Source organism: Salmo salar, chromosome 09 (assembly GCF_965601325.2).
Source record: "Salmo salar chromosome 09, fSalSal1, whole genome shotgun sequence".
In the NCBI taxonomy this organism is placed as follows: Eukaryota; Metazoa; Chordata; class Actinopteri; order Salmoniformes; family Salmonidae; genus Salmo; species Salmo salar.
In genome coordinates, this window is record NC_138299.1 from 77,269,122 (window position 1) to 77,291,249 (window position 22,128).

Here is a 22,128-nt window from a genome sequence, read left to right on the forward strand (position 1 = left end):
CCTTCTTTGCGAGACATTGGAAAACCTCCCTGGTCTTTTTAAACAAAGGGGTTGAATTCTTATGGACTCAAAACATTTCAGCCTTTCATTTTTAGTCTAACATTGTGAAAAATCACAATTCTACTTTGACATTAATGGGTATTGTGTGTAGGGCAGTGACCCCCAAAAAATCTCCATTTAATCCATTTTAAATTCAAGCTGCAAACACAACAAAATACAGAAAAAGTCAAGGGGTGTGAATACTTTCCGAAGGGACTGTATATAGTGTATCTTCACAATATGATTGAATGTCATGACTTGTTTTTGATTGGGGAAAAATGACAGATTATTCACAAATTGACCAAAGGGTATGCTTTCTCTTTCAACCGTTCAGACATTTTAACTGTTTATTTTCAATGCTTGCTGGCTTGGTTAGCAGCACATTAATTTGAAATTTGGAAATGTTTTATTTAATAGCCTAGTGACAGTTCTTACTGAAATACTCAGTAAAACATACTTGTACCTTCAAAGCTAGAAAACGAACTGAAAACTGTACTGATCTTATTCAGCACTAAGAATTGTTGTTGTTGAAAATACAGAAGGCATACAGATCACGAGAGGGTCAAATGAAATGGCAGATTTCACTTTCTGTGCCACAACATTACTCCCCATCCCTTTTCTCATTCTCACTTTCATCTGCATTCAGTCTCGCTCATACTAGTTTCACATACTCCTCCAGTGCCCTCTTTCTAACCCAGTCTCAATCCCCTAGCAGCATGCCTTCCCTATTCTGGCCTGTCATATTCAGTGTGGGCTGCTGCACGGCGACTGCCTCTACTGAAGCTTAAAATTTGAGCCCATTATGTCAACAGGGGTTATGGGCAGAGAGGTGTGCACAAGTGTTCAGCAGTAAGAATGGAGAGAAAGAGAGAGCAAGGGAAAAATACATATGAGAGAAACAAGTGTATAAATGAAGGATTACATCGAGAGATGGAAGTATAAATTGATAGGCAAAACATTTGTGTTCCTGTATTGTTGGTGTGTCATTTTTATAAGATATTGCCAAATGTGTCTCACTGCCTCACGTTTTTTCAGTCCATTTCATGAAGGACAAGAAGTTATGGGTAACAAGTACATTTGAATTATACTTAAACCAATGGGTACTTGTCAACACTTTGACAGACAAACACTACAAGTAGTACTTCGGGAATATGCTAATTAAACACACATTTGACAAACATTTTCAAGATTTGCTTAGATTGGCATTGGATGACATCATAACAGTGAAGAAATATAGCACTTCCCTAGTCCAGTTCCCCTGTGCTTCTAAGCTACTGCTTTTTCCAATCATCTTTCAAGTAAAAGAAAGCACTATCGAGATCAACAGTAACAGCATCTTTTGGTAGGCACTAACTCAGGCTTTGTCCAACAAACCATGGCAATGGCAAAATTGAGTTTTTGTAGGGTTTTTGAATAAAGGTCTGTGGTATACACAGGCTTAGGAGATTTGTCATTTTGTTCTATGAGATAATAATCATCAGCTAACATCACTTGTGAATTGACACATTTATTTAATAAAAAAAGCACAGTCTTCATAATTCATAAAGGTCCTGTTAACTTACTGATATTATCGCATAGAACACAACGTATAAGATCTTCTAAGCCTGTGTTAAATGCTGACCTTATTTTCGGCGTTTATCCCCAAACCATATTCATTCCCCATTCATTTTCCCTATAGGAATGGCTGAACGAACCAGAGGTAACTCATTTCCATGTTTTAGGACTACAAGCTGGCGAGCGCTATACCTACAGGACAAACACAGTTAGGGTCGTACGCCGCAATCCTCTAGGGTCGTACGCCACACAGGGTCGAATCTGAATCCAAGATGACCGACATGGTAAATAGCAGAGCTCACAGTCAGAGAACCAGAGCAGGAAAAGCAGGGGTTGAAGGGACTAATAATCAATGCACACAGAATCACTGGTCAATACAATGAACAGTTCTTTAAGAGGTGCTCTTGGTCAGTGAAAAGGCTTACCCCCTATGAAACCGCCTCTGAAACTTTGTTGGGTAACACATCAGACTACAATGGGAAAGGTACTTACAGAATGTCAATCATTTGTCAAATCCATTTCAATTGATACATTTATAAAAATAAAAAAAAAGATTGAAGGCTTTCGTTGGACCCAGACCTCTCACTTTGATACTGTGACTTTAAACAAGACCAGCAATTAATCTCACACTGACCCGATGGCCATTGTCAGTAGAGAAACTTCACCTTTCAGATACCCGCTGTCCTCTTCTGCTTGCCGTAGACACTTACCCCCCACATAAACTATCTGAACCTTTTTGGGTGGGCAGTGGGCACATCAGTTTCAAGTGCCAAACACAAGAGACAGCATCAATTCAAAAAACAGATAAAGCAACACCTCGCGGCACAACGCCTCTCCCCTATTTGACCTAGATAGTTTGTGTGTATGCATTGATATGAATGCTATAGGTGCCGGTAATTCTTTTTTATGTAGTTCTGTCCTTGAGCTGTTCTTGTCTATTGATGTTCTGTATGGACCTGCTGCTTGTGCAACAGCTAATGGGGATCCTCACCCTCAAACAACACTTAGCCAAGTCTTTCATTTTTTCTCCCGCTCCCTTTCTACACCTCCCCCTCTTTCTATCCCCCGTTCAGTATCAGAACACTTTGAGCAGCAGCTCGTATGTGGCGTTGATGATGCCCCAGGAGAGAAGGGAGCGGTGGTAGTTGAGGTGGGCCCCTCTGAACAGCATGGCCACGCTGCCGCCTCTCTCCCGCCAAACCGTCATTAACACCTCCCCACAAGGCCGGAACGCGCCCCCAACTTGGGACTGGGCACGGGACTTCACCACGTTCAGCGGGTAGAACATGATCCCCAGCGCCGCCCCCAGCACCCCTCCACACACAAAGTCATTGACCAGGTGGCCGGCCCGGCTGGAGGCCTCAGGGAGCTGCTCCTTGATGGGCCCGCGGAGCCCGAAGAACAGCATGTTACTGGGACCGTTTCTTATTAAGACTGGCACCAGGCCGCGGTAGCACTCCTTCACACCGTACTCGCTTAGGAGCGTCCGGAAGGTGTGGGCCGTGTTGTGGAAGCGGCCGTGGTGCCGGTGGTCCTGGAGGAGAGTCTGCACCCGCTCAAACGGCATCAGGGCAGCCTCTGCCGTGCCTGCCAGTGCAGCTGCAAAGCTCCGCGTCACCAGCTCGGGAATGCCGCTGCCTGTGGACAACTGGTCCAGTAAGACATGGGAGAAGTCCTCGTACAGGCCGAACATGATGGCTACCGTGGTGGTCTTCTGGAGAAGAGGAGGGAGCAGCCCCCTGTAGAGGTTCCTCATCCCGTCCCGTTGGAGCTGTCCGACGGCCTCTCTGGCCCGCACACCGTGCAGCTGCTGTCTGAACAGAACTTTCTGGATGGGGAATGTCACCATGATGTTGGTGAAGGCAGCTATGGAACCACACGCATAGTGCTTCCCTCGAGGGGTGAGCGCTGCCCCCAAACCCCTGACAGATAGCAGGGAGCCACCACTTTTACCAAGGGAGCCCTGGGGCTGTGATGTGCGGGCTGACTCTGGGTCCATGGTGGTAACAGCCATGGGAGGTGAGACACACCCTGAGCCTACGCCACAAACATCACCGCTGGGGAGACGACCTCTTGGATGATTTTCAACCTGTGGGAGGGAATTTAAAAAAAAATTAAATAGAAAATCCACATATTTAAAACGCAATATTATCTATTGATGCTGAAACTGTGAATGGAAGCTTCCTGTTCCTCTCAGCAAAACATGCCATGGCTATAATAACATTGTAAATGGATGGTCAACCAGTCTGCAAAAACTCCCTCATGCATAGTAGAGAAGGACTGTGTGACAACGAGGCTTGTATCCAGAAGGCATTAGGTTCTGCACTGCGGTAGGACCAATGACTGTTTATATGAATGGATAAAGCCATCGATCACTTGACACCATTCATTCCAATGTGAAAACTCAATATCGCATTGAAGCCAAATTAAGTCGGTTACAATGGCGTCTCATGGAGACATAACATTCACAGTTTGAGCTACGCCAGGAAGTGACGTTGCAGTCTAGCTCAGTGCTGCCCCCTCTCATTGAGTAACTCAAGTTGAAGGCCGACCGGGATACAGCAGGCTCCCATTAGCAACTAAATTATAACTTCTGTGTGCGATTTTAAAATAAATAGGTTCAAGGACATACATCTGGTGTATTAGAAGCAATTATTGGTACCATGAATGTCTTCTAAATTATTTATTTTTTCCTTCACTGCTAACAATGCCTGCAGTACCGCATTCGGCCTTCAACTGCCGTGGCTTCAATGAGAGGGGGCAGTTATTCGCCCCTGGGTAGGACTAGTGTTGATACTAATATTCTATAAAACAATGACCAGGTTGCCAATGTAAGAAGGATCTTGTGTAAGCAGGTTTGGTAATGCAGTCCAGTGCACCACGAACTAACACAATCCAGTTAAGTGCTGCTGCCTCTATTGAAGTTTGCCGCCGTTACCACCTCAGTGATAAGAATTATTGCATAACACTTGGGTCTAATGTACAAGGGTTCTTAGAGAAAGGCGCTATTTGTTCATCAGAAGGGGAATTAAAATCAATGACGTGTGTGTGTATATATATATATATATATATATATATATATATATATAAATAAACACACACAATTTATACATCTGCCTAGATGTTATGCAGCCTAGTTGTCTTGAAAACACAAGGTCCTACACACAGAGCATGCTCTAAATACACAAAAGTATGTGGACACCCCTTCAAATGAGTGGATTTGGCTATTTCAGCCACACCCGTTGCTGACAGGTGTGTAACATTGAGCACAAAGCCATGCAATCTCCATAGACAAACATTGACCTTACTGAAGAGCTCAGTGACTTCAAATTTCTGCCCCGGTCAACTGCAAGTGCTGTCACTGCGAAGTGGAAACGTCTAGGAGCAACAACGGCTCAGCCACAAAGTGGTAGGCCACGCAAGCTCACAGAACAGGACCGCCGAGGGCTGTAGCACGTAAAAATTGTCTGTCCTCGGTTGCAACACTCACTACCAAGTTCCAAACTGCCTCTGAAAGCAACGTCAGCACAAGAACTGTTCGTCGGGAGCATAAGATCACAATGCGCAATACCAAGCGTCGGCTGGAGTGGTGTAAAGCTCGCCACCATTGGACTCTGGAGCAATGAAAGTGTTCTCTGGAGCGATGAATAACGCGTCACCATCTTGCAGTCCGACGGACAAATTTGGGTTTGGCGGATGCCAGGAGAACACTACCTACCCCAATGCATAGTGCCAACTAAAGTTTGGTGGAGGAGGAATAATGGTTTGGGGCTGTTTTTCATGATTCGGACTAGGCCCCTTAGTTTCAGTGAAGAGAAATCTTAACACTACAGCATACAATGACATTCTAGACAAGTCTGTTCTTCCAACTTTGTGGAAACAGTCTGGGGAAGGCCCTTTCCTGTTTCAGCATTACAATGCCCCCAGTGCACAAAGCGAGTTTCATACAATAATGGTTTGTCAAGATCGGTGTGGAAGAACTTTGGGATGAACTGGAACACTGAATGCAAGCCAGGCCTACTCACCCAACATCAGTGCCCGACCTCACTAATGCTCGTAGCTGATTGTTAGCAAGTCCCCACAGCAATGTTCCAACATCTAGCGCAAAGCCTTCCCAAAAGAGTGGCTGTTACAGCAGCATGGGGGGGACCAACTTCATATTAATGCCCATGATTTAACAATGAAATGTTTAATGAGCAGGTGTCCACATACTTGTGGTCATGTAGTGTAAGTCAGAGGGTGGTAGAAGTGTCAATGAAGGGTCATTAGAGGTCAAGTTGTCACCTTGTACAAATTAACTGTCCTGAACCAGACTCTGTAAAAAAACAGGTCTGATCATTGTACTCTTGCTATAGGATCTTGGGTAACGCCTTCTAGGAACTCCTAATTTGCATGCCAATGCTGTCATGGATATGCTATGTGAAGCACCTTCCAAATGAAGCACACAAAGTTGAAAGAAAGACATGCTCAAATCTGAGTTGTAATCTATCATAATGTATTATTTCCAAAGATTACACACTTGCACAATCCAATCTTAATTATTCTGAATTAGTTTGTTTACGAACTCTAAAGCACAGGACAAAACTGTCTGCTAAATTTGTCTTCCTGTTCAGAACGGTAGAATAAAACGCTAAATGATTGTTGAACGGGTTTCCACTAGACTAACGTTAGACAACACAGGTATTAAGTCAGATTCCATAGCCACAAAGTCAAAATTAACAATAATAAAAAAAAGCTTTTTGGTCCTAATTTAAGGTTATGGTTAGGCATTTGGTTAATTATGGTTAGGTTTCACATGAAATGTTAGAGAAATAGTGGAAATGGGCGGAGTTTATCCATAATTATGACTGTGGTTGTGTTAACCAGGTGAAAGGGGTGTCGCTAAACTAACAAGCCAGTTAGCTAACATCAATTTGAGGGCCCATTACTAGCCAGTGACATGGCTAATCTTGACAGTCAAGATTTCATTAGCAAGCTATTGTTATTAACAGCCTTTTGACTCTGCTAGTTACAGTTTGCAGGCCTTTGGCCTTGTGCTAGCGACTTAGTTAACGTTAACTAGCATGTTGCACTACTGTGTCAAAGCTGACAACTTGACTTGTTTTTAAACCACACAAGCTGTCGTTGTAAACGTAAAAAAAAAGTGAAAAAGCTAATTATAATACTATATTTAAAAACTATGTCCCACGTATCCAACTTTACTTGCCGCGTTACCTCCAGCCGTTGCCTTTTGCCTTGACACGAAGAAACCGTAATTTTACCACAGAAAATATCTTATTTTAGGTCGTACAGTCTGCTGTGTCGATTTCAGATGTGAATCTGGTGAAACAGGCAGGAAGGAAAACCAACAGCGATGCAGATAGCGGGCATGCCCTACGACCACGGCGCCTGCGCAAAAAAAAACATGTTTTCATTTCATTTCCACCACAGTTTTTGGTGGAAAATTTTAGGCTATTCCTGTTGGTTCTCTTGAAACAGGTTTACAATGTATATTTGACAAAATAACATTTGCATCTCGAATGGATTATATTTTGAGGGTTAACTCCATGACTAGAATGGAGTGGCGCAGTTGTCTAGGCACTACATCTCAGTGCAAGATGCGTCACTACAGTCCCTGGTTCGAATCCAGGCTGTATAACATCCGGCCGTAATTGGGAGTCCCATAGGGCTGCGCACAATTGGGCCAGCGTCGTCCGGGGTAGGCCGTCATTGTAAATACGAATTTGTTCTTAACTGACTTGACTAGTTAAATCAAGGTTACATTATTATTATTATTATTTAATAAAGCCGTGCTTTTTATGATGTTTATTTTGCGTTGACGCGTTTTCCTCAAGATTCGCCCTTCATTTTATGAGTGCAATATTCTGTCATTACACCAAGTGGCTGCATTTACCTGGAAATATGATCCCTCGAGCCCAGTGACATCACATCTGCGACTGCAAGTCGTGATGTCATCAAAAGGTTGCCATTGAGCGGAGCGATAAACAAATGTCCCAGTTTCAACAAAAAGGAAATTCATATTTTGGTTTGTTTATGTCTGATAACCGCACTAACCCTGTACCTCACGGACTTCAATAATACGAGCAAATATGTCAGCACAAAAGGACTGCGAGTTTTTAGTGAAACGGGCTCGGGATCTAGTGTCCGAGGACCCGTGTGCAGCCAAGGCTTGGCTGATAACCGCCCGAACCCTCTATCCCACGGACTTCAATATTCAGGTAAGCTGCGTCTAGTGAATGACATTGAAACGCTAGCGGACTAAACTCGGGTTTGACAAATTACTAACGAGCCATTTGGAACACATGTAGTAGTCAAGCTAGTCTCTGTCAAGAGGTCTGGTCATTGGCTTTGTGGCACGAAGGCTGGAATGGAATGTCACATTGGTCTCTTGTCTTGACAGCATGAGATGTACACCATTGAGAGAAATGCAGAGAAGACGGCTTCAGCGGGCAGACTGCTGTATGACATGTGAGTGAAAGTTCTTATCTCGCTACTTCGGCACACAGTACTGTTGATGACTGATGTAACTGCTGTTGTGTGTGCTGTGTCCTTCAGGTTCATCAATTTCCCTGATCAGCCTGTTGTGTGGCGGGAGATTACTGTCATCACAGCTGCCCTGCGGAGTGACTGTCAGGACAAACAAGCTCAGTTCCTACGAGGTGAGGACTGTGTGTGTGTGTTAGATCTACATGAGATCTTTCCTGATTGGGTAAAATGTTAGAAGTGTTAACATTGTATTGTGTGTGTTTACTGTAGGTCTGTTTGAAACCCTGCCCGGCCCAGTGCAGTGTGAGGTGCTGTTGAAGGCTACAGAACAGTGCTTCAACACCCTGGAGAAGGCTGAGATGCTTCTGTTACTGCTCAGGCGCTTCCCAGAGTCTGTGGTCCAACACGGGGTACGTAACCTCTCACCTCTGACCTTCAACACCGTGTTCAATAACACAGAATAATTTATCTGTAGCTTTGTTTGCACTCGCATTCTAGGTCAACTTGGGAGATTCCCTATTGGAGGCGGAGACGGCTGAAAAACTGGAGACACCTGTCAACTGTTTCAGGAAGCTGTTTGGTGAGAGATTTCTCTGAATCAGATTATCAAAACCTAGAACATTTGGATCTCAAAAGAAGACAAATGTAAAGTAACTATATATGCATTCTATGTTACTTTTCTTCCTCTCTCACAGTGTGTGACGTTCTCCCGTTGATCATTAACAACGTGGACATGCGTCTGCCTGCCAGTCTGCTGCTGAAGTACATGCTGAAAGCAGCAGAGTTCTACATCGGTTATGTCACGCGGGGCCCTTCTGCTGACGGACAGCTGCAGGGCAAAGCCCTAAACGGTAGCTGAGTACTATTTATAATATCTGCATTTGATCTAATTTCTTTCTCATTGCATGCCATCTCCACATTGCTACTACTTGCATGCCATCAGCTAGTTTTATGATTTTTGTTTTACCCTCCTCAATTTCTACCTTTTTTCTTTCTGCACATTTTCTTACACTTTCCATTTTCACGTGTTTCAATGTCCAATGACGTTGCTCTGTACTCATCTTCTCCCTTCTCTCAGGCTCTCAGGAGGGTGGTGGAATGAAGTCTCCCAGTGTGTCTCGGGGGTCCCAGCGCTATGTGATTGAGGGGCTGTCAGAGAAGTCGTCGCTGGTGGCTGAGCCCTGGGAGAGACTGCTGGATATCCTGGCAGTGGTGGGGGCTCGTTGCGAGTGGCAGGCGGACAAGGGACAGAGGTAGGAGCACAGATGATCTCCCAGTATGTGTGTGTAACTAAAGTGAATGTGTGTGTGTTTACTTATGAGTGTGAGTGGTTAGCCTATACATACTCTATGCATGTGTGTGTTTTGTAGGGGCTACGTGGAGATGCTGCAGTGGGTTAAGGAGCTGTGTTGCTACCTGCCCAGTCTAGAGGGAGAGACCAGGTCGCGGTGCTGCAGTCAGGTGGTCATCTGTGCCTCGCTGGTCCTCTTCCGCAGTGCCTACCTCTACGTCTCAGCTGTACAGCCTGCTCTGTTTCACGGTCAGTCTCTCCCCCGTGTGTTCATATGTATTTGTATTCACATGACTGTGAAATTGTCCATTTTGTCCTTTGAGCGTTGGTCTTGTGGAGATTCTGTTTGAGGCGCTCCTCAGTTTACAGTGAGGTTGTTTGTGTGTTGCAGGTGTGAATGCGTTGGCCTCTGGGTCGTGGATACTGCTGGAGGACCTGAGCTCAGTGTACAGTGAGGTAGAACTGGAGAGAGGAGCAGGGAAACACGCTCACAAGAAACGCAAACTGGCCGACGGCCGCGAGAAGACCATGGTGAGAGGATAGATGAGATGTCATTGTGGACTGTGTGTGTGTGTGTGTACATGCTCATGAATGTATTTGGGTGTGTTTCTTCAGAGCTCAGACGATGACGAGGGCATGGGGAAGGGGCGTGGCCGGAACATCATGGTCAACAAAACAGAGATGCCCGGGTGGGCAGAGACTCTGGAGAGCTTCCGTTTGGCCAGGGAGAGCTGGGATCTCCTCCAGTCCCACGACAGCCTGGGGACCGGTACGCCCTCCAAATACATCCCCCAGCTCCTAACTGCGTGCTCTCTAAATGTGTGTCCTGTCTAAGCAAATGTCTGTCGTTCTGATGAAATGTTTTCACACCCATTCTCCAGAATTCAACAAGATCTGTTCCTCCTGGAAGACAGACAACTGGCTGTGGTTCAGAATATTCTTCACAGATATGATCATATACCAGGTAAACAGAAATAATGATCATTGTTCGTTAGGAGTTCATCAGTGTTTTGTATGTACATGTTTGTCTGTGTATGTCCATGGATTTGTGTTCAATGCCAATGTGTGTGTCCTCTCCCCCAGGGTCATTACCGTAAGGCCCTGTCCAGCCTACTCCAGATGTCTGGGTTTCAGCAGCCTCTGCCTGGACAGAGCTCCCCAGGACAGGGTAACCTGGAGCACCACAGGACCCTTATACAGCAGGCCTCCTGCCACTACGCACTGGGAGAGTACAGGGTGGGTATGCACATACAGAGAGCTCATCCAGAAACATGCATACAACCAGAGAGAGATTGCGTCACTGTTTTTCTGTGTCTCCGTCTGTATCAGATGGCGTGTGAAAAGTTACTTGATGTAGTTGGTGGGCTGGTCCCCCAAAACCAGGACCCAGTCAAGAACACTGACGAATCGGGCAAAGACAGAAACAAGCCCAGGAAAGGTAAGTTTCACTGTGTGTGAGATATCTTCAAATGTCTTTGTTTTATGTCCATGCTTACAATGTGGTGTATTTTTGTTGCTAGGCAATGATCTGAGGCTGCTGCCCTGTACGAGTAAAGCGATTCTGCCATTCTGTCTTCAGCTGATGTTCGCCTGTTTCAAGGTACCTCAACACTGCCCTGACAAATAACGCTAAACACAGAACTATTTTGATAAGGGTCTGCAGGTTTTAATTCCCCTTAAACTCAAATAACCTATTTTCATTTTCATCCAATCAGCTTCGTGCCTTCACGGACAGCCGAGACGACCTCTCCTTGGGTCACGTGGTGGTGCTCCTGCAACACGATTGGCCACAGGGCGAGTCTCTGTTCCTGAAAGCCATTGATAAGATCTGTCAGCAGGGCAGCTTCCAGTATGAGAACTTCTTCAACTACGTCACCAGTATCCTTATCATACAGTATAGCTAAAACAATATTATTATTATTATTTTATATCTAAACAATCCAAGACTAACGAGTTGGTTGAGCAGATATGAGAACGACTGGGGATTACAGACACTTTTGAGCTTTTTTCTCTCTGTTGTTTGACTTTAACTCATTCAGATATTGATATGCTGGAGGAGTTTGCATACCTGCGCACTACGGAGGGGGGGCGGGTCCAGCTGGAACTACTGCCCAATCAGGGAATGCTAATCAAGTAAGCCCCTCCCACTGGCAGATGCTTATGTATTTTACGCAGTCATGCTCACATAGATGTAGCGAATAGCAGCTCAGCTGTCAGGCGTTATGTTGAGAAAGGGTTAGAGGTACAAAGCGCTGTCTATCTATGGTCGAAAAAAAGTTGTTTAGGTTGTTTGAATGCAACCACTCTCTGTGCGAGTTGAGGAGTAGAATGAGGTTTCCTCTAGACACTGATCTATGATCAGTTTCATGCTTCCTCTTAATGTTAAACGTAAAGATTTTTAGAGGGTAAGCTGATCCTAGATTTGTGCTTAAGGGCAACTTCTAACCCGGAGCGTGAGTTGATGAATGTTGGTGTTTACTGTCCTCAGGAACCCTAGTCCCGCCCTGGGTGGGGAGTTAAACACCCTGCTGCTACCTGGGGTGCAGACAACCGACAGGTACCCCTGCCCACCACCCCTACCCCAAACACTCTCTCCATCCCTCTGCCCCAAACCTAATTTTGGTTTTCGGTCTGTCGTTTTCATCGAGTCCTTGTCGTGTTTTATTTTGGAGAAGGCGTTTGACCCATTGCATCCGTTTATGTGGTCGTTACTGATGTTTTTAAAGTCAATTTTGGTTGTATTTTTCATATCTGTAGTTGTCATTGCATTTGTGAACATTCACGTTTGACTATGTGTTACTGTTTTTGATGTTGTTGAATCTTCCCCGTCTAAATTTTGCCTGGTTGGTAGATACCCTATACTCTCATTCCATCTCAAAACTATGAATACTGTATTTGGGGAAACATGTTGTTTCCTTGATGTTGTGTCATTTTATGTTTTATCGTTGATAAATTGGTGTTTTCAACTGTTACTGTAGAGGTTTGGAGAAAAATGAACATTATCAAGTGTCTGATTTCTAAAATTATGAACATGTGTTTTTCTATGAAAATGTTAGAAATGGTTTCTTTTTCACGCCCATTGTCTGGCTTCCTCTGCCCTGTAGGCACCACACGGTGACACGTGGCATCACTAAAGGGGTGAAGGAGGACTTCCGTCTGGCCATGGAGAGACAGGTGTCACGCTGCGGGGAGAACCTGTACACTGTCCTCCACCGCTTCTGTGTCAACGAGAAGATCATCATCATCCAGTCCCTGCCCTGATATGACACCTAACCTCTGACCCCTTCACCTTTAAACCTCAGACATCTGACTTTTGAACCTGTTGAGACCAGGAGCCCAGGCTTATGGGTCTAATGTCCACAGTGAAAGCCTGGTCTTCCTTGCAGCTTGTGTGCCCAGAAGACCATCGTCGTCTTCCATCAGACCTGACAAATGAACTCCTGACCCCTGAACAGCCTCTATGACCAAATAACACACATAATTAGAAAGAGGCAGATTCTTTGTTTTCCTCTTTCAAGGTTTTATTTATGGTGCTATTTTCATGAGGGTAAAATATTGGACACTTTTTGTGCTTCTTGCCTTAAACTTAAAAGGTTACTTTCAGAGGATGTACTTTCAGAGAAGGTTCTGTACTTGGGGAGCAAACTGTTTCTGAGGATACTTAACTGGTATTGGTGGTGTATAGTGTGTCTGTATTTTCTGTCTAGTGTGTCTTTCATTGGCTATCTTGATACATTTTGTTTATTTTGCCTAGTTGGATAATTCTGTGAAGCGTGTGAAAAAAATAGAGGTTCCAAATCATTGTGAGATTGTTGGAAAGTTGACAAATGTGAGCTTGATATTGTTAGGTAACGTTTTATTGTTTTTCTTTTTTATAAAGCTGTAGTAAAATAAATGTAGTTTATATTAATTCTCCATTAAACCTGACTGGTTGGAAACAACAGTTCTTTCTTGATTTCTCCACCACTGCAGTGCAGCCCTGAGGTTGGCCCAGAACAGCCTATGCTTGCCTCTGTCCTGGGGCCACTCCAGGTAGGTGTGCCTGCCCATCATAGCCTTCATTGGTAGTACTTGGAAGGGATCATGTACTGAGGCTCCAGTAGCACCAGGATGTCACTGTCAAACCCACAGGACAGCCGCTGATGGCTAACAAAGTACAGCTCGTAGTAGCACCACTCGCTCCGGACGAAGTGGCCAGAGAGGATGAACACACATCGCCGGCTCCTCTCCACACATTGGATGATGTTCTCCACGATCGTCTTCCCTGGGACGAAGTCCCTCATGGTGACAGATGTGGAGCCCCCCGCCGGAGTTCTCCAGGTTAGCAAGAGCAGGCTCTTGACCAGTTGTGGGAAAAGTACCCAATTGTCATACTTGAGTAAAAGTATAGATACCTTAATAGAAAGTTACTCAAGTAAAAGTGAAAGTCAGCCAGTAAAATTCTACTTGAGTAAAAGTCTAAAAGTATTTGGTTTTAAATATACTTAAGTAGCAAAAGTAAAAGCATAAATCGTTTAAAGTTCCTTATATTAATCAAATCAAAAGTATTTGTCACATGCGCCGAATACACAGTGATGGGCAGAGATAGAGGAGTTTGACACGCAATGAAGTCGCGATTTTGCTGTGGATTTGGCATCGACTGGTGGCTATGATAATATATTACTCAATGTATGGCTTCATTATAAAATAGGAATTTTTAGATTTAACTTATTGATTTTTATTGATTAAAAAGATAAATCAAGAGAACACATTTTTACAAACATATAATGACAAAAACCCAAACGTTTTAAAATTCGGGCTCGTCCGGGATTTGAACCCGGGACCTCTCGTACCCAAAGCGAGAATCATACCCCTAGACCAACAAGCCCTACCAACAACTCAAAGGGACAATGTTATAACATTCACCTATTACGTGTCAACAATGACAGGACAAGGAATGTACGGCCTCATGCCACGTTCAGTGCACTTTGAAACACTCCCACTTCACTCTGCCCAGCGGTGCTGACTTGTGTATAGTGCATATGTTATCGTGTGTGTGTGTATGAATGTGTCTGTGCCTATGTTTGTGTTGCCTCACAGTCCCAGATGTTCCATAAGGTGTATTTTATATATTTTTTCATTAAATTGTACGGCTTGCATCAGTTACTTGATGTGGAATAGAGTTCCATGTAGTCATGGTTCTATGTAGTTAGTACTGTACGCCTCCCATAGTCTGTTCTGGAATTGGGGACTATGAAGAGACCTCTTGTGGCATGTCTTGTGGGGTATGCATAGGTGTCCAAGCTGTGCTCCAGTAGTTCAAACAGACAACTCGGTGCATTCAACATGTCAATGCCTCTCATAAATACAAGTAGTGATGTAGTCAATCTATTGACCACTTTGAGCAAACGGAGATTGACATGCATATTATTAATATTAGCTCTCTGTGTACATCCAAGTGCCAGCCGTGCTGCCCTGTTCTGAGCCAATTGCAATTTTCCTAAGTCCCTTTTTGTGGCACCTGGCCACACGACTGAACAGTAGTCCAGGTGCGGCAAAACTAGGGCCTGTAGGACCTGCCTTGTTGATAGTACTGTTAAGAAGGTAGAGCAGCGCTTTATTATGGATTTTTTTATTCTCCCCATCTTAGCTACTGTTGTATCAATATGTTTTGACCATGACAGTTTACAATCCAGGTTTACTCCAAGCAGTTTGGTCACTTCAACTTGCTCAATTTCCACATTATTTGTTACAAAATTTAGTTGAGGTTTAGTTTTTTATTTATTTTTTATTTATTTATTTCACCTTTATTTAACCAGGTAGGCAAGTTGAGAACAAGTTCTCATTTACAATTGCGACCTGGCCAAGATAAAGCAAGCAGTTTGACACATACAACAACACAGAGTTACACATGGAGTAAAACAAACATACAGTCAATAATATAGTAGAAAGATAAGTCTATATACAAAGTGAGCAAATGAGGTGAGATAAGGGAGGTAAAGGCAAAAAAGGCCATGGTGGCAAAGTAAATACAATATAGCAAGTAAAACACTGGAATGGTAGATTTGCAGTGGAAGAAAGTGCAAAGTAGAAATGGAAATAATGGGGTGCAAAGGAGCAAAATAAATAAATACAGTAGGGGAAGTGGTAGTTGTTTGGGCTAAATTATAGATGGGCTATGTACAGGTGCAGTAATCTGTGAGCTGCTCTGACAGCTGGTGCTTAAAGCTAGTGAGGGAGATAAGTGTTTCCAGTTTTAGAGATTTTTGTAGTTCGTTCCAGTCATTGGCAGCAGAGAACTGGAAGGAGAGGCGGCCAAAGGAGGAATTGGCTTTGGGGGTGACCAGAGAGATATACCTGCTGGAGCGCGTGCTACAGGTGGGTGCTGCTATGTTGACCAGCGAGCTGAGATAAGGGGGAACTTTACCTAGCAGGGTCTTGTAGATGACCTGGAGCCAGTGGGTTTGGCGACGAGTATGAAGCGAGGGCCAGCCAACGAGAGCGTACAGGTCGCAGTGGTGGGTAGTATATGAGGCTTTGGTGACAAAACGGATGGCACTGTGATGGACTGCATCCAATTTATTGAGTAGGGTATTGGAGGCTTTTTTGTAAATGACATCGCCAAAGTCGAGAATGGTCAGTTTTACGAGGGTATGTTTGGCAGCATGAGTGAAAGATGCTATGTTTTTTGTTTTAGAAATATTTAGAACTAACTTATTCCTTGCCACCCACTCTGAAACTAACTGCACCTCTTTGTTAAATGTTGCAGTCATTTCAGTCGCTGTAGTAGCTGACATGTATAGTGTTGAGTCCTCCGCATACATAGACACACTGGGTTTATTCAAAGCCAGTGGCATGTCATTAGTAAAGATTGAAAAAAGTAAGGGGCCTAGACAGCTGCCCTGGGGAATTCCTGATTCTACCTGGATTATGTTGGAGAGGCTTCCATTAAAGAACATCCTCTGTGTTCTGTTAGACAGCTAACTTTTTATCCACAATATAGCAGGGGGTGTAAAGCCATAACACATACGTTTTTCTAGCAGCAGACTATGATCGATAATGTCAAAAGCCACACTGAAGTCTAACAAAACAGCCCCCACAATCTTTTTATCATCACTTTCTCTCAGCCAATCATCAGTCCTTCCCTATAGACATGAGTATAATGTAGCCATGAGACTGTTTTGTTGTTTCGTTGACAGCGGTTGGCTATAACTTGAGACCTTCTATGAATGCTGCTATTGTGATGGACTGATCGTGTATCGTGTAGGCCAACAATAGACTGCCCTGTATGACTTGTTAGTGTGTATCACTCTGTGTCCTGATCTCATGTCTTTGTATACTTGTAATCATAGGAAGTTCATAGGGAGTCTGGACTGATGGCAGAAGTATTTTTCTCTCTGGGCTCCAGAGACATGTTATCTATAGGATGGCCAACTCAAGCACTTGTTTAGTTTGACAAATTTATTGTGCGATTTTTGGGGGGGTAAAGATGATATGTAATGTCATTGTAAATACAACATATGTTATTCTGTAAATTAAACCATAATAATTTGCTATATATGAAATTCAATAAAATACAACTGTATGTTGCAGCTTTCCCTTTTTCAAATTGATGTTATCTGTTGTAGAAGCTTTGATTGTGCCAGAAATGTTGCTGTTCTATGCGCGCACTGTTTCTTTGAGACACTGCTGCCCCCTAGTGGGGGTCTTATGTCCCAACGCTGGTTCAAGGCCCTTGGTGAGAAAACAGAGAGATAGAGCTGACCATGACACACAGGCTGAGAAAGGTAGAAAATAGAGACAGAGTACAGGATGAATGAATACCATAGTCTACCACAGAGTCTGATTTTAGTATGTAAATAAACTGACATACTAGATAGTTAAGTCATCTTGAGCTGTCATTTGTAGTGATATGCCATCTCCACATGAAGCAGTTTTTCTAGGTTGAGACAGTCAAAGACCACTAATACAAATAAGGAAATGCTTTGTTTGTTCTGATAGATTGATAGAATAACTCTTGACGTTGTTCTCATCCTATGTTTATCGCTTCCTCATCATCATTTTAGATCCAGCAAGGGCTTATGAAGCAGTGAACCATATATAAGTATATACTGTTGAATTGAGAGTTGTGTCCCAGATACATATTTTTCTATAGGCAGATTCTGAATGTTGCCCCATGTTGCATCATTGAGGTCCAGATAGGTAACAATAAAAATAATGTTAAATGTACAGTGTAATTATTTATATATTAAATTATACTTTGGACAATATAATCAAGCATATATAAGCAATTCTAGGCCTGTTTTTCATTGTCCACTCATACAATAAATAGGTGTACCAGGTATTGCAGACAAGCGTCTCTGGAATGTAATGACAGGGAGGGAACTAATGACAAGTAGCGTACAGCAAAGCAATGCTGTCGAAATCACATGATCCGCTTTTCAGCTTGCATGCAGTTGGTATTAAAATGTTTCCAGCATCACAAACTGTCAACTGCGTACATTGTGACAATATTTCCAGAAAATACACATGTCCCTCGGCTCTTTTGTAACTAGCTAGCGATATATTTTATGACATCGTGGCTCAGTCACGTTTCCGCAGAACTTAGCATTTAGTGGTAACTAGCTGTACCCTTGCAACTGTTATTGTTGCTTGGATCCAAAAGTGACAGGCAGAAAGAACGAAAGTGCGAGGGGGACTGCGAATTAGCTGGGTTAGCTAGCTACTAGTAGGGCTGAAGCCAAGCGAGGCCTGACTGAGCGAGAGGATCGTGTTCCCTTCCGACAGAAACACGGCGAAATCATGGCCAACATCGCGGTTCAAAGGATAAAACGGGAATTTAAAGAGGTTCTCAAAAGCGAGGAGGTGGGCTTATTTTTTTTTAATCGACCGTGAACGATACGCTAAATATCTAGCTAGCTAGCAAGCTAACGCTAGCTGAGTTGGTGTCTAACACGATTGCCTGTTGTTGAAAATGAGTGTTTTATTATCTAGCAGCTAGCTACTGAGGTTACTTAGCCAGATGTTAACAAAGGTGAAGGACGAGGCGCTAACTACCTTGTTTGCAAACGAAGGCCAAGGAAGGAACGCGTGACTGGATTTTTCGCAACGTTGGTTAACGTTATGCTGCTAATTTAACTAACTATGTTTAACTTGACGCTAACATTAGCGTTTCCAGCGAAGGTAGCTAGCTAACCATTGAAAGAAGTCACGCTGGTTTATTATGAGGCTTAATTAACCTTTCTAACGTCAGACTAGGGGTGGTAGCTAACTAGTCAACTAAGAAGTATGATATTTGCCAGCCACAGTTAACGCTGTGTTTTTACTACCAGGGTGTCAACTTCTGCCGCATTGGCAGATTTGGGTTCGAAAGCTAGCGTGACATTTTCTACCTACTTGTCCTGTTGCAGGTGATTATGACATGCTTCATGCCATGCATCGAAAGTTAAAGGTATTGAGCAACATAAGTGTCATGGTAGTATTTTAATAGTGAATGGAGTTAACGTTAGCCAACTAGTTTTGCATATCCCGTAAGAATGTGTAGCACAAGGCACAACTTGGAACTGACAAACTTCTCATACTGTTGCTTCTTATCAAATGATATGTCATATTCAAGTGGAAGGAGACAGGTCATGTGAAAGTATTAGCTGTCACCGATCGTTCTGTGAGTATGTCTGTTGAGAGGAAGTTGGGTAGAGATGAGGTACTCTCTTATGGCTACCCCTCCTTTCCTTACACCCCAGCACATGATCTGTGACAGAACCAACTGGTGACCTCTGCTTCTCTCCTTCTCTGACAGACGAGTAAAAACCAGATAAAGGTGGACCTAGTGGATGAAAACTTCACAGAGCTGAAGGGGGAGATCGCAGGGCCACCTGACACGCCATATGAAGGTGAGAGGCCGGGGTTTGCTGACTTGGGACTGTGGACACACCTAACTGGTTTACCTGGGACAGACCTACCTGTGTTTAGTTGAGGGCTGAGGCAGACTTACTTAGCTTACCTGGGTCAAACTCGAGTCTGTCTAATGCGCCACAATAGGATTCAAAGCAGTTTTCCATCAAGGGAGCTAGGCTTGTGTCATGCAAAAGGTTACAGAAGATTTGAGCAGTCGCTTGATCCCATGTTTTAGTTAGTACTTGTGCGTATGTTGGCGTTCTTGCTGTCATAACTATTTGCTTTCTGTATTTTTCAGGTGGCAGATATCAACTAGAAATTAAAATTCCAGAAACATATCCCTTCAATCCACCAAAGGTATGTATAAAAAATAACATTCTAATGTTTATTGTTCAGTTGTGAATTTTGTCAACATTGACCTGTGAAGTCCTTTGCTAGTCCTTTGCCTATTCAGTTGCTTGTTTATGTGCTTCCCAGGTGCGATTTATCACAAAGATCTGGCATCCCAACATCAGCTCAGTCACAGGTGCTATATGTCTGGACATCCTCAAAGACCAGTGGTAAGTCACCCTGTTCCAATACTCTTTAAAGGTTTATTTTTTTTCATTGTCATGTCTTAGTTACGGATGATCCTAGTTCTTAGTACTCTAATACCATCTCCTCTGTGTGTCTGACAGGGCGGCAGCTATGACGCTGAGGACAGTGCTGTTGTCACTACAGGCCTTACTGGCAGCTGCAGAACCAGATGACCCACAGGACGCTGTGGTGGCCAATCAGGTGAGAGGAACACTGGGTTTCTATGTCTGTGTGTGAGAGAGGGAGAGTATGCATAATAAGTATGCCTCTGTTTGTAGATTTGACCATTTGTTCGTTGAGTAAATGTGATTTACTAAATTGTCACCTAGTGAGGTTTCTATGCTGCTGTCTTGCTGCCTGCTCGGTATTGTGATGTGTTCTTTATTTCTTTCTCTCTTTTTTTTCTCTCTTTCTCTCTCTCTCCCCCCAGTATAAGCAGAATCCAGAGATGTTCAAACAGACGGCCAGACTCTGGTCTCATGTGTACGCCGGCGCCCCCTCCTCCAGCCCAGAGTACACACGCAAAATAGACAAACTCTGTGCCATGGGCTTTGACAAAGTGAGTGACCAACCCCTTATTACTGTCTCATACCTTCATAGGTCATTTACGCTTTATTATGGTATTACAAGACCACTGTTGATAGGTGGTGTTCTTTGATCCCATTTTAATATGGTTCACCATTGGATCTCAGTTTAGTGTTTTGAATACTGTAGCACAGTTATGACAGTGTTCTAAACTTCTTACACTCCTGTTTGTCCCGTCTCCACAGAATGCAGTAATAGTGGCGTTGTCGTCGAAATCCTGGGATGTGGAGACAGCAACAGAGCTACTGCTCAGTAACTGAGTCTCAACGCCCCCATCTGACCCCTCTCCTTCAGTCTCCCTCCATCTGAAGCCCTCTTCTCTGCTGTCCCTCTGACCCCTCACCCCTCTCATCTACCTGTTGGATACCCCCTCTCAACCTCCTGGCATTTCTCCCATTGTCATCATCTCTGTACCACTCTCCTCCATCTTCCCTGCCATCTTCACATTGGCATTGTTCCCTGCCATCATTTCACATACCTCAATCAAATGACTCCTTCCCTTAGGCCATGTGCCATTCCTCTCCCTCTCTACTCATGCTATTCATGTCCATTACCATCCCAACTCCTTCAGACTCACTGGCTTTGTCTAAACACTCTCCACCGGCGTCCTATGACGTATACAATCCTTTTACATCAGTTATGACCTTGAAGAAATAAGGAAGTGTTGTAGGATTGTTTGAACAGAGAAATCTCCACCATTTTGGCACTTACCACATCACTGATGTTTCCTAGCACTTGCAGTAGCCATATGATGTGTCAACTGTCTTAGTCTTACCATCCTAAACTCTCCACCCCATCAGCAGGGAGTCCCACCCCTCTCAAGCCTGTCATGACTATCATCATCACTCTTTCTTCTTCCCCCTTTTTTTTATCTGGTTCTGGCCTCCTACAGGAAGACGATTTAGATTCCCGTTTTTAAAAAGAGAGAAAGAAAACAGAAACGCTCAGCGCACTGTTCACCGATAACGCTACTCAAGCAAATTTAAGACTGGGAGTTTAAAAAAAATAGTGGTTTGAAAGATATCGCATCCACTGAACTACGCCAACAGAGGTAAAAAAAATAAAAAATAAAAAAAACTCAAAAGAATTCATCTGTAAATAAAGCTATTAAAGTCTGTGTAAATTAATCCAAAATGTGTGGTGATGTTTTATTTGCTCTTTAGAAATTCATTATATTGCCGAATTACTTTTGAGTATTGTGTGTTTGCATTTGTGTGTTTGATTAGTAGTCTTCCCTCCCTGTATGTGTACAAAAATCTAGGGTGAGGAGCTAAATTTATAATGCTGGAAGAAACAAAGTCCAGTGGGAATTATATACTTGAGGAAAGTAGAACAGGCATATGCAATACAATATAGAATTGTGTGTGTGTGTGTGTAACCAGGCTGCATACATATGCATATTTATTTAAATAAGTGAATTTGTATGCACTGCACTATCAGTGGCACGAAAGGACTTACTAAATGGGTTGATTCTGTCTAGACATGATTAAAACCCCACATGCTAGTGGATCAGAGCATGAACTAGATTAACACATTGTACAATGGGCTATCAGTTCTTGTTTGAGAAAAGCCACAGAGCATCTTGTTTGTGTAGTCAGGCGAGAGTTATTAGGCTGAACACAACCAGATGGCAGGTTAGGTAGCGTGTTGTGTCTGAGCCAGCCTTGCCAACAAGTCCATCTTTCAACACAGGAGTGAACCTGGCAGTGCTCTCCAATACC

General features: G+C 43.5%; 3 protein-coding genes across 7 annotated transcripts; 2 read left to right on the forward strand and 1 right to left on the reverse strand.

Moving 5' to 3' along the window:
• Positions 1–372: 372 nt before the first annotated feature.
• Positions 373–6,983, reverse strand: LOC106611695 (mitochondrial nicotinamide adenine dinucleotide transporter SLC25A51). 2 transcript variants are annotated; one of them, XM_014212172.3, is made up of 2 exons: positions 6,800–6,983; positions 373–3,682 (listed from the first exon to the last, which is right to left on the reverse strand). In XM_014212172.3, exon 2 carries the CDS (start codon positions 3,605–3,607, stop codon positions 2,669–2,671), a length of 939 nt encoding a protein of 312 aa, XP_014067647.1. In that variant the 5' UTR covers positions 3,608–3,682; positions 6,800–6,983; the 3' UTR covers positions 373–2,668. The 2 variants fall into 2 exon arrangements, with proteins under 2 accessions (XP_014067647.1, XP_014067646.1); XM_014212171.3 differs by having other exon boundaries at positions 6,808–6,979.
• A 323-nt stretch (positions 6,984–7,306) lies between these two features.
• On the forward strand, positions 7,307–13,308 carry ints10 (integrator complex subunit 10). Of its 2 annotated transcripts, NM_001173588.1 has the most exons (18): positions 7,565–7,811; positions 7,994–8,061; positions 8,149–8,252; positions 8,350–8,489; positions 8,578–8,659; positions 8,775–8,930; positions 9,158–9,332; positions 9,450–9,619; positions 9,762–9,901; positions 9,986–10,139; positions 10,252–10,334; positions 10,454–10,606; positions 10,700–10,808; positions 10,891–10,970; positions 11,086–11,248; positions 11,410–11,503; positions 11,859–11,927; positions 12,475–13,308. In NM_001173588.1, exons 1-18 carry the CDS (start codon positions 7,683–7,685, stop codon positions 12,629–12,631), a joined length of 2,226 nt encoding a protein of 741 aa, NP_001167059.1. In that variant the 5' UTR covers positions 7,565–7,682; the 3' UTR covers positions 12,632–13,308. The 2 variants fall into 2 exon arrangements, with proteins under 2 accessions (XP_014067638.1, NP_001167059.1); XM_014212163.3 differs by lacking the exon at positions 11,859–11,927 and having other exon boundaries at positions 7,307–7,811; positions 12,475–13,292.
• A 4,516-nt stretch (positions 13,309–17,824) lies between these two features.
• On the forward strand, positions 17,825–21,541 carry LOC106611694 (ubiquitin-conjugating enzyme E2 K). Of its 3 annotated transcripts, none has more exons than XM_014212167.3 (7): positions 17,825–18,214; positions 19,149–19,242; positions 19,545–19,603; positions 19,724–19,806; positions 19,924–20,023; positions 20,253–20,381; positions 20,593–21,541. In XM_014212167.3, exons 1-7 carry the CDS (start codon positions 18,152–18,154, stop codon positions 20,665–20,667), a joined length of 603 nt encoding a protein of 200 aa, XP_014067642.1. In that variant the 5' UTR covers positions 17,825–18,151; the 3' UTR covers positions 20,668–21,541. The 3 variants fall into 3 exon arrangements, with proteins under 3 accessions (XP_014067642.1, XP_014067643.1, XP_045579900.1); XM_014212168.3 differs by lacking the exon at positions 17,825–18,214 and adding an exon at positions 18,517–18,759 and having other exon boundaries at positions 20,593–21,208; XM_045723944.2 differs by lacking the exon at positions 17,825–18,214 and adding an exon at positions 18,756–18,800 and having other exon boundaries at positions 20,593–21,208.
• The last annotated feature ends 587 nt before the right edge of the window (positions 21,542–22,128 follow it).

Bases quoted from the DNA above. Each gene is read 5' to 3' on its own strand.
- LOC106611695 (XM_014212172.3), bottom strand. From the start codon at position 3,607: ATGGCTGTTACCACCATGGACCCAGAGTCAGCCCGCACATCACAGCCC.
- ints10 (NM_001173588.1), top strand. From the start codon at position 7,683: ATGTCAGCACAAAAGGACTGCGAGTTTTTAGTGAAACGGGCTCGGGAT. The intron at 8,490-8,577 runs GTACGTAACCTC...CTCGCATTCTAG, and splicing joins AGTCTGTGGTCCAACACGGG to GTCAACTTGGGAGATTCCCT. The intron at 10,607-10,699 runs GTGGGTATGCAC...CGTCTGTATCAG, and splicing joins ACGCACTGGGAGAGTACAGG to ATGGCGTGTGAAAAGTTACT.
- LOC106611694 (XM_014212167.3), top strand. From the start codon at position 18,152: ATGGCCAACATCGCGGTTCAAAGGATAAAACGGGAATTTAAAGAGGTT. The intron at 19,243-19,544 runs GTGAGAGGCCGG...TGTATTTTTCAG, and splicing joins ACCTGACACGCCATATGAAG to GTGGCAGATATCAACTAGAA. The intron at 19,807-19,923 runs GTAAGTCACCCT...TGTGTCTGACAG, and splicing joins GACATCCTCAAAGACCAGTG to GGCGGCAGCTATGACGCTGA.